Below are 10,220 nucleotides of genomic sequence, written 5' to 3' on the forward strand. Positions count from 1 at the left end.
GCACCAACTTGGCCCAACTTCTTCAAAACAACTATGTTGTGAGCCAGAAATGGCTTTCTTGATTCTCGGCAGGACCCCGTAGTCATTTTTTTTTCCTCTTAGTGATCATATTGATTTTGTCCTAATTGTCAATTTTCTGCATGAACACAAAACTATTCCCTCCAATCCCTTTTCAGCCACAGCTTCTCCCTTCAATCAGTTTTTCTCACTTCATCACTTTTCTGTTATCATCCAATCCTCTCTCTTTTGGGTTTCTTTTCTCCTTTAGGCCACTGATGTAAAATGAAAAGAATTCTGCCCCAACTGCTAATCCTGCAGGATATTTTCCTCTCCTAGTGATTTAGATCTACCTATTTTCATCTTTCAACTGTACTGATTCATTCTGAAACATGCACACAGAACTTCTTCATCAATCCCAGATTGCCATTCCTGAAAAAAATTCTCTTTTTCTATGATAGACCTCAAAGAGATTGCTTGCTCTTGGTACCCTTATTTATTTACAAGCTTCTCTTGAAAACTAAAAGTTAACTATTTTATACTTCTGCAGCTAATTTCTACTTCAAATGCTAATCTGTAATAATAAAGGAGGGTCATGAACATTCTAATTTCTCAAGAAAATGTGTCAGCTCAAGCAGAACTTTGGCAAACCCTGTGAATTCTGAGAAGGCAAGAGAAGAAGGAAAAATAAGCCATGATCTAAAATCAAAAGAGGCAAAGTGTCAAAGTATCAGGGGAAAAAATAGCCAATAAGTAAATGGGTTTAAGAGACACTCCATCCTGAGGGTGGGGGGGGGGACGGGGGGGGGGACTGCCAATGACAGTAAGATTATAATTAGAGCAGGCTAAGGAAATTTCAGTGCCTGTTCCTTTAACAACTGTGTGACAAAATTAATTTTGTAATTAAAGTGAAAAAACTGCTCATGATGAAATCCCATCTTCATAAAAAATAATAAAAGTATGAAGTCTTTTGGGTATTTTAGTCCAAAGCTTACACTTTTAAAGAGAAAGTAGGCATTCAGCTCAAGTGCAGTATGTCTACCGCAGGTAAGACCCAGTCATTTCACAGGAAAGTGCTTCCAATTTTTGCATAGGATTATACAACCTATACTATTTCATTTCTTTATCAGAAATAAAATGGCTAACAAAGCTGATGTTGAAGTATTTCCAATATTCCAGAGAAATCATTAATGGAACTGTGTAATATCTGAAATTCTCATGATCTTTTCTTACAGGGATATTTCTGAGACAAAGATCAGTCAACTACCAAACATTGGTCTAGAGCACATTAGCAAGTTGGTAGCAAAATCTACATACAACTTAAAAAAGCTTCCTCCATTGGACAAGTTCCATGCTTTGATTGAGGCAAACCTCACATATCCAAGCCACTGCTGTGCATTTGAAAATCGGACTAAACAAAAGTGAGTAGCTTATTTGTTTTCCATGTAGGGTTTTGATGCATTTGTGACTGCCACAGTCTGCTTTGACTTTCATGACCAGCCTGAGTAACATGCAATTTGTTTAATCTGCCAGGCAGGAGAGAAAAAAAAATCATGCAGTCAGCCCTTAGGTTTCTCAGCCCAGCAAAAAAATATAACTATTATAAACTTTCCTTCTCTCAACAAGTTGGATACTGATTCTAGTGGCTTCCTGACTAACCAGTCACCAGAGATGGATATGTGGCCCTCCAAAATATGGTTACATTCTACTTTTAATAGTCCTAATTAGAGGACAATAACATCTGGAAGAGAATAGACTATTTACTTATACATTAGATCTCGTAAATAAGAGGAAGATGGGGATTAAAAGAAACTCTGCTCCTTTCTGGCTTTTGGGGATGTAACAGGGTGTTCAAATGGTGGCTATATCAACAAGGATTTTTTGTAAGAATTAATTAAGATTGGGATAAATATTTTATTTATGAAACTTATATAGTATCCATCTAATTAAAAAATGATTTTGCATGGTGTACAAGACTATAAAACAGCTAACATATACAAAATGATTAGTATTTGTTTAAAAAAAAACTAACTCTGAGGTTCATTGGGCTAAAATAACATTTCTTCCTTAGAATGAGTTTTTCCTTTCAAATGTGTAGAAAGGACTGGATGGCAAAGGCCAAATATATCTCATGGTATTTAAAACAGATATTTTATTGACTCTAACATTGAATATTTTGTATACAGCTCTAAATAACTCTTAAGCTTATTAAAAATGTAATAAAAAAGCCCTCTAGATTTGAATAAAATTGGTTTCTTGGTCATATTTGTGCCTAATAGCTAGTAGCTCCTCCACATATTCCCATCAGGAGCTCAAAAACATAATTGGACTATTAGAATAGAATTCTTTATTGGCCAAATTCCACACAAGGAATTTGTTTTGGTGCATACGCTCTCGTCAAGAATCATAAGGTACGACACTTAATGATAGACATAGGGAAACAGTCAATATAAATCTTAAGGATACCAGCAACAAGGTTACAGTCATACAGTCATAAGTGGGAAGAGATGGGTGGTAGGAACGATGAGAAGATTAATAGCAATGCAGACTTAGTAACTAGTTTGACAGTGTTGAGAGAATTATTTGTTTAGCAGAGTGATGGCATTTGGAAAAAAAACTGTTCTTTAATTTGACTGTCACCAGGAAAGATCAAAGAGTCTTCCATTTTTGACAGTAGCTTAAAGACAAACAGGAAGCATTTTACATGAAGAGATGAATATAATTTTAAAGCTAACATTCTCTGTTTGTATGCCTACCTGCCCCTCCTGAATTCAGCAGCTATGTAAAGAATTCCCTTTCTACCCAAAGTATCATCAGCTCTAGCCCTCTTCTCAAAAGAATGGATCCTGTAAAAAAATATTTCTGCAACTTTCCCTCATTTAGAAACACAAGAAGAATAAAGCAGGCCTTGGCATTTGGACGGCCTTGGGGCAGAAAAAAAAATGAAAACAGTGAAATAGATATCACCACTGTGTTCATTTTAATAACTTGAGTTTTCAGATATAATCATTAGCACAACCCCCCATGGAGTTTCACTGGTGCTAATCGTCAGGTCTTCTCAGCATCTTAAATCAGACTTCCTTCATGTTGATTTGCCATCCCTGTAAAACTTAGGCCTTCAAGCATCAAGAGACCTCCTCATTTATTTCTGTCTTTTCAAGTATTCTTTGAGATGTGCACAATGACCGGTTTAATTAACCCTTAAGCTCTTTCAGTTGCTTTGCTGATTATGTTTCTAACTCTTCCACAAATGTATGTTTCACATCAGAAGTGGGCTATTCTCAGTCTTTGATATTTTAGCTTTCTTTGAAATAATACCTGTCTTCAGCATTTGATATTTGTTAACCAGTACTCCATACATATGGATGTCTTGAAGACTGCAGCAGGGCTATACAATCTTTTCAAGCCAACATTCATATTTGAATACTATGAGAAAAGTCCACTCCAAAAGTAGGTAGGGACAGATAAATGATTATATTGATTTGATTTGATTTAAATACTTGAATAGTTTATATGATCATAACCTATATATTTAATAATTTTGATAATTTTCACTATAGAATAGAATTATAGGGGTGGAAGGGAGCTTAAAGGTCTTCTAGTTTAATTCTCTGCCCAAGGCAGGAATCCTTATACCGCCTTAGGCAAATGGTTATCCATTTGTTCTTGAAAACATCCAGCAATGGAGCATCCACAACTCCGTGAGGCAAGCTGTTCCATTGATTAATCCTTTTCACTGTTAGAAAATTTCTCCTTGTTTCTAAATTGGGTCTGCTTCCGATGAGCTTCCAGCCCTGCTTCTTGTAAAATATTTTGCAAGACCATGTTTTAATTTAACTTTAAACAATTTTACCATAGTTTTAAAAATTACCATTTGCTGAAAATTTTTGAAAGGCCTTTGTGGGAACTTATAAAAGAGTTTCTGAAAATATATACAACATAAACTACTGATCCTCTCATCATTGGCATGATTATGTTAGAAGCAAAAGTTTATTTTTTCTCAGCAAAAAATAATTATTGCTTTCTCCTACATGTTCATAATCTTTGTGGTACTAAAACTCTTCTCATTCATGCCCCATCCACAACAGCTAGTGAGATGTCACTACATATATGGTTATTTTATCATTTAGGATAAATTAACCTCCAGAATCATGTGAAGGTTACAGAGGTATTATACATAAATAAGACAGCAAGTAATATATTTACAGACTATATGGAAGGTAATCAAGGGCATGTCCACACCAGTGTTTTGCCTTAGATTTCACAGATATAACCACAGTTTGTCTTGGGAAACTGAGTTCAGTTATTGGGGAATTCTGCTATAGTTTGTCTGAAACAGTGGCAATGTTGGTATTTTCGTCTGGATTGCTACCAACCTTGTAGAAGGTTTGTCTTCTCATTGGCAGACCTAAAGCCTCAACCTCCCTTGCATTCCTATCATGAAGTTAGTTATTACTGTTTCCACACCATCACCATAGGAGCTTGGTGTTCTGTCTCTGAAACTTAACTCTTCCAGTACATATTCTTAAGAATTTATTTCCTCTCTCCCCCATTCCAGCCACATGCAATCATGATGGACTTAAATATCAACATTCTCCAAACGTTACATCATTTTTACCATTTGTAAGGGCTTTTAGACAAAACTGAGTAATCAATTGCAAGGCAGCATTTGGGGGATGCTTTTGCTTTTTATTTTTTAAAGTTAAACTTCCTTTGCAATATAACTGGGCTGCAAGGATTCTGGACAACCACTATGTATATGGTAGCAAATAGCATTCTCTGCCACTCTTTACTGTGACCTAGAAGCCATCCAGACTTTTGCAGCCTAGATATATTACTCCTAATCATAACACCACTCAGTTTTGTATTTGTGTGTATGTGTAATTACAAAGTGATGGAACTGTCTTCTTTTTTTAAAGTGCAGACTGAAAACACAAATAAATTTCAGGGGGGGGGGAGGTGGCTTACCATATGACCAGTTATAGCTCAAGCAAGTAGCTGCTGGTATATGGTTTTTTTTCAGCCTGGCATGCAAATAAGTTTTTTAATCCAATCCGTACTGCATGCCCTCCCGACTTCTTTCTTATCAAACTAAACATAACATATCAAACTTTAAAAACAAGGTGGGGATTTTTGTTTTATTTCACTGACTAGCACTACAGAACATTTGAATTCAATCCAAGTTTCCCATTCACCCACTTTAACCTCAAGGGAAAAAAAGAGCAGAGGTCAAGTTTATTCATGATGATGATGATGATAATGCCTCTATATCCTTCTGGTCCTACATGGCCCCAGTAAAAGCCACGATAGAAAAGTGGCATAGAATAAAGGGGAGGGGAGGGAGTATCCGCTGCCACTGCTGCCCCTCCACCTCCTTCCTTTGCTGCCACTCCTGAATTAGCCTCAATCACCAGCAGCACATTCAGCACTCCTTCCACTTATGACTGTAACATTGTTGCTTGTATCCTTATGATTTATACTTATATTGTTTCCTGATCACTTAATTGTAGCCTATGACTATCATTAAGTATTGTATCATTAAGTGTTAAATTTGTACCCTATGACTATCATTAAGTGTTGTAAGTGTTGTACCTTGATGAAGATATCTTTTCTTTTATGTACACCGAGAGCATATGCACCAAGACAAATTCCTTGTGTGTCCAATCACACTTGGCCAATAAAAAATTCTATTCTATTCTATTCTATTCTATTCTATTCTATTCTATTCTATTCTATTCTATTCTATTCTATTCTATTCTATTCTATCAGAGTCCTCTCCCTCCTCCCTTCAGCTGGCAAAGGGATGCTTTGCAATGACAGAGAAGGTGAGTGTGTACTGTAGCCATGTGACTTTTATTTTCCCTTTTCCCCACATATTTTAAATATCTGCAGCCTGAGTAGGCTAGGTATTTCACTCTCACCATTGACAGCCTCTTCTCTGGCCTTGCGGAGCAGAGGACACTTAATGATGCTCCTGGAGACTGCAAATTCCATCTCTGTTTTTCTTACCTCTGTTAGCCATCACTCTTTGTTTTAAATATTGGCTACTGCTGAAGGAATTACCTGCTTAGGCTTCCCCACAACTTAAAGAAAAACATCTGCCAGATGTCCTCCAAACATGGTAGCCAGTTATGATGTCTCCCTGAAGTAATCTACTTTAAAAAAAAATTGTTGACATTGTTAGTATTTTCCCAGATTTCATATATTAGTATTTCTGTTAATATTGGCACTATATATCCCAGGTTCTGACTATACTATTTTCATCTTTTTCAGTTCTGTGGTGCACCCTTTATGCAATAAAACTGCAATTTCAGAAGAGTCTGATGAGTTCAGTTTTGAGCTGGATGACAATGATTACTATCAGGCTCTATGTAGAGAAGAGTTTAAAGTGGCTTGCTTCCCAGAGCCTGATGCCTTCAACCCATGTGAAGACATAATGGGCCATATAGTTCTCCGAGTTCTCATATGGTTCATCAATATCTTGGCCATCGTGGGGAACCTTGTTGTGTTCATCATTTTAGTTAGCAGCCAATACAAGCTCACTGTTCCTCGATTCCTTATGTGTAATCTTGCATTTGCTGATCTTTGCACAGGTATTTATTTACTATTGATTGCCATCAAAGACATGCAGAGTAGAACTCAGTATTATAACTATGCTATAGACTGGCAAACTGGGGCTGGTTGCAATACAGCCGGTTTTTTCACTGTATTTGCAAGTGAACTCTCCGTATACACTTTAACCGTCATCACATTAGAACGATGGCATACCATCACCTACGCCATGGAACTAGATCGCAAAGTCCGCTTCCGGCATGCAGTGATAATTATGTTGGTAGGATGGGTCTTTGCCTTCACAGTGGCCCTCCTTCCCATATTTGAAGTCAGCAGCTACATGAAAGTTAGCATCTGCCTACCTATGGATATTGAAACTGTGCTTGCCCAGACCTACATCATGTTTTTGCTGATATTAAATATTCTGGCGTTTGTTATCATCTGCTCCTGCTACATCAGCATCTACTTCACAGTGAGGAATCCCAATGTTTTCTCATCCAACAGTGACACCAAGATTGCCAAACGCATGGCCATACTGATCTTTACAGATTTCCTTTGCATGGCACCAATCTCTTTTTTTGCCATTTCAGCATCACTCAAGCTCCCTCTGATCACTGTGTCCAATTCAAAGATCCTCCTTGTTTTGTTCTACCCCATTAATTCATGTGCCAATCCATTTCTTTATGCTATCTTCACCAAGACGTTTCGCAGGGATTTCTTCATCCTACTAAGTAAGTTTGGCTGCTGTGAAACTTACGCTCAGATTTATAGAACGGAAACCTCCTCTTCGGTTCATACCTCCCATATGAAGAATGGGCATTGTACACCAGCTTCTAAAACCAGCGATGGAACAATTTATTCATTAGTGCCTCTGAATCATGTGAACTGAAGCAGAATGGCTGTAAATTTATGTCAAAGGTTATCAAACGGTGATCCTTGCTTCCCTGGGAAGTTGAAGGCAATTACAAGAGATGACAAATGTTTTCCATAATCTTAAATTGCTATTTAGCTGTTTAGTTCTCAGGCATACCAAACCATTATAAAATTAACTGATAGGGTTAAATGTTCGGTAGTTACTAACATCTGAATTGCTGAATTGCATCAGATATTGCTGAAATATCTTGATTTAGCCAACTTGATAAAGCACACAGTGTCAGCTGCAAACTTAGCTATATTTAAAATAGATTTATTCAGATCAATGAGAATTATGTTCATCATCAGTAACTTTAAAAAGTTCTCTACTTAGTATGACTAGCTCTGGATCTAAGCTATTTGTGAATATACTCTCCAAACAAAACTGTTTTGTTTTTTTTTCATGATAGAGATCAAAGTAATAATATATTTTTGCTTACTACAGACTTCTTTATTGAGCAGATAAAACAAATTTACACCAAACTGATACTGGTATAATCCAGATCAGAACTATCTGCTACAACTGACATTTCCAAAATCTTGGGCAAGTTCATTTCCCAGTAATTTTCCTATCTGAAATCTCATTAAAAAATCTAAAAGGCCAGAAGCCAAACCTTTATATATAAACCGCATACTGTGTCACTCTTTTAGTAAGGTCTTCCTACATTTATCTTAGTAATAAATGTCAAATGCTCTGAGACTTCATAAAATTAAGTGATCAAAAAGTGTACATTGTTGGAACCATAGATCCTTGCTTCCCAAAAACCATGAAAGCTATCCAATCCATATAATGCAAAGGTCAGGAATCTCCCATTCAAAAGCAGAACTCTCAGTCCAGATCTTTGTGAATTGTCAAAAATATATCCCCTTTATAGTCCACTCTAAATTACTTATTCTGATCTAAATTACTTATTCTTGATTACAAAGCTGATGGAAGAAATTTCTATAAATTATGAAAGGGATTCCTGGCTACAGATGGTTTGTTTGCTGTTGTTGGGTACTAAATAAAAGATTTGTCAAATCCTTGTTTGCCTGCAAGAATAGCAAAGTATATGTTTGCTAAGTATATGTTTCCCCACACGACAGACCAAGGTAGGGAAGAGGAGAGATTACAGTTAGAAAAATGATATAATAAGTTATCTTCCCCCTCCCTTCACAGTTAAATGATGGATTCAGTAAACATGATAATATTACGTATTGCTAGGACAAAATGTTAAATCATTTGTTAATGCTTAACTAAATTACTATAGCTTATAATTTTGCCTTAATGTGATCATAGTTCTCATAATAAATGTAGATAATGGTTGGTAGCTGGAGAAGGCTCCTGCATATTCCTGGGACAGCAAAGATGACTGGCAAGCAAATGCTGGAATGCATAATATCAGACATGTCACTAGAAGGCAAAATCACAAAACTGCATCTTATTTACTTTGGCCATGACATGTGGAGGAATTCATTGGAGAAAGCATTTATGTTTGGAAGTGTTAGCAGTAAAAGGAAACCAGGCCATCAAAGAACAAGGTGGCTGGACACCATCAAAGCTGATACCAAGCAGAGCATAGAAAAACTCAAAGAACTAGTGCAAGATCAGAAGATGTGGAGACACCTGGCCCACAGAATTGCCAAGTGTCAAATTTGACTGAATGGATAACATCATCATTGTCAAGAAAGCAGAACCTCTTAACTCCTATTTTGCACACTTCTTCTCAGAATGGAAATGGATTATAGTTAAGATATTAGAGAAAGAATGGGTGGCCAAGGGCAGTTGTGATAGCATGGACTTTTTTTCTTGCCCCAGACTGAAGGACCAGAACCAGTGAATTAAAGCTACAAGGAAAGAGTAGAAAAGACTTTTGAAGTGATGACCTGTCTTTCTTTGGAGTTGCTTAGACAGAAGTTGGAAAGCTATCTGGCAGAGATGCTATAATGGATACTACAATGGATTGGACTAGATCATTATTTCTCAACCTCAGCAACTTTAAGATGTTCAACAGAATTGTGGGCTAGACAATGTTAAGGTCCCTTACAATCCTATGATTTAGGAAACTAGTTTTTTTTTATTGTGGACAGTCAGCATGGATTCCATATTTTTAAACAGACTGTTTTTGATATTTCCTGCTCACAAGAGTAAGACAGAAATCATTCTTCTTTGCAATAATAATAAAAATTCCAAAAATGTTGTTAAGTCTCCATTTTGTATCATTTTTGAATGATAAAGAACAGGAATTAAATTTATGAAGTAAGAAGCTCTTGCTCAACACCCTTATCCATTTGAACAAAAACGTATTAATCCAACACCATTTGTAGATAATACAAAAAGCATTCAGTAAGATCTGGATAAAATATAGCACAACAAGAACATAGCATAACAAGAAAAATCAAATAACCAAATATAGTCTGAAGACTAATGAAGGAAAAACACTTTCAGTAAAGATTTAGGGGTTATGATAAATAATCGATTGAGTAGAACAGTACAGATTGTTTTTAAATTCTTTCTCCTAAATTATTTTTGCATTTGGAGTTCCAAATTATCTTGTTTCCCTCTTGAACCAACTATATAATTAGGTCTGAGCTAAACTTTCTCAAATCATTTAAGAGGAGGGGGAAAACTTTTCCTTTCTCTTCACTTGATAGATATAAAAATTTTAGTAGGTATTCAGTATACACTGGACTCCCTCGTCCAGTTTTTTCTCTACAATAGTCCAATGAAGTAGGTTGATCTGAATGTAAATGACTAGCCCAAGTCATCCAGTAAATTC

At 36.3% G+C, this 10,220-nt stretch overlaps 1 protein-coding gene across 1 annotated transcript in view; it reads left to right on the top strand.

Annotated features, from left to right (window-relative positions):
- FSHR (follicle stimulating hormone receptor) overlaps positions 1-9,574 on the top strand; it is a 96,161-nt gene extending 86,587 nt beyond the window's left edge. The window contains exons 9-10 of the mRNA XM_058164984.1: positions 1,233-1,418; positions 6,271-9,574. Of these exons, the coding sequence (XP_058020967.1) occupies positions 1,233-1,418; positions 6,271-7,438 (1,354 nt within the window). The 3' untranslated portion in view covers positions 7,439-9,574. The remainder of the gene's footprint in view (positions 1-1,232; positions 1,419-6,270) is intronic.
- The last annotated feature ends 646 nt before the right edge of the window (positions 9,575-10,220 follow it).

The sequence above is a fragment of the Ahaetulla prasina genome, chromosome 1 (assembly GCF_028640845.1).
Source record: "Ahaetulla prasina isolate Xishuangbanna chromosome 1, ASM2864084v1, whole genome shotgun sequence".
Taxonomy (NCBI): Eukaryota; Metazoa; Chordata; class Lepidosauria; order Squamata; family Colubridae; genus Ahaetulla; species Ahaetulla prasina.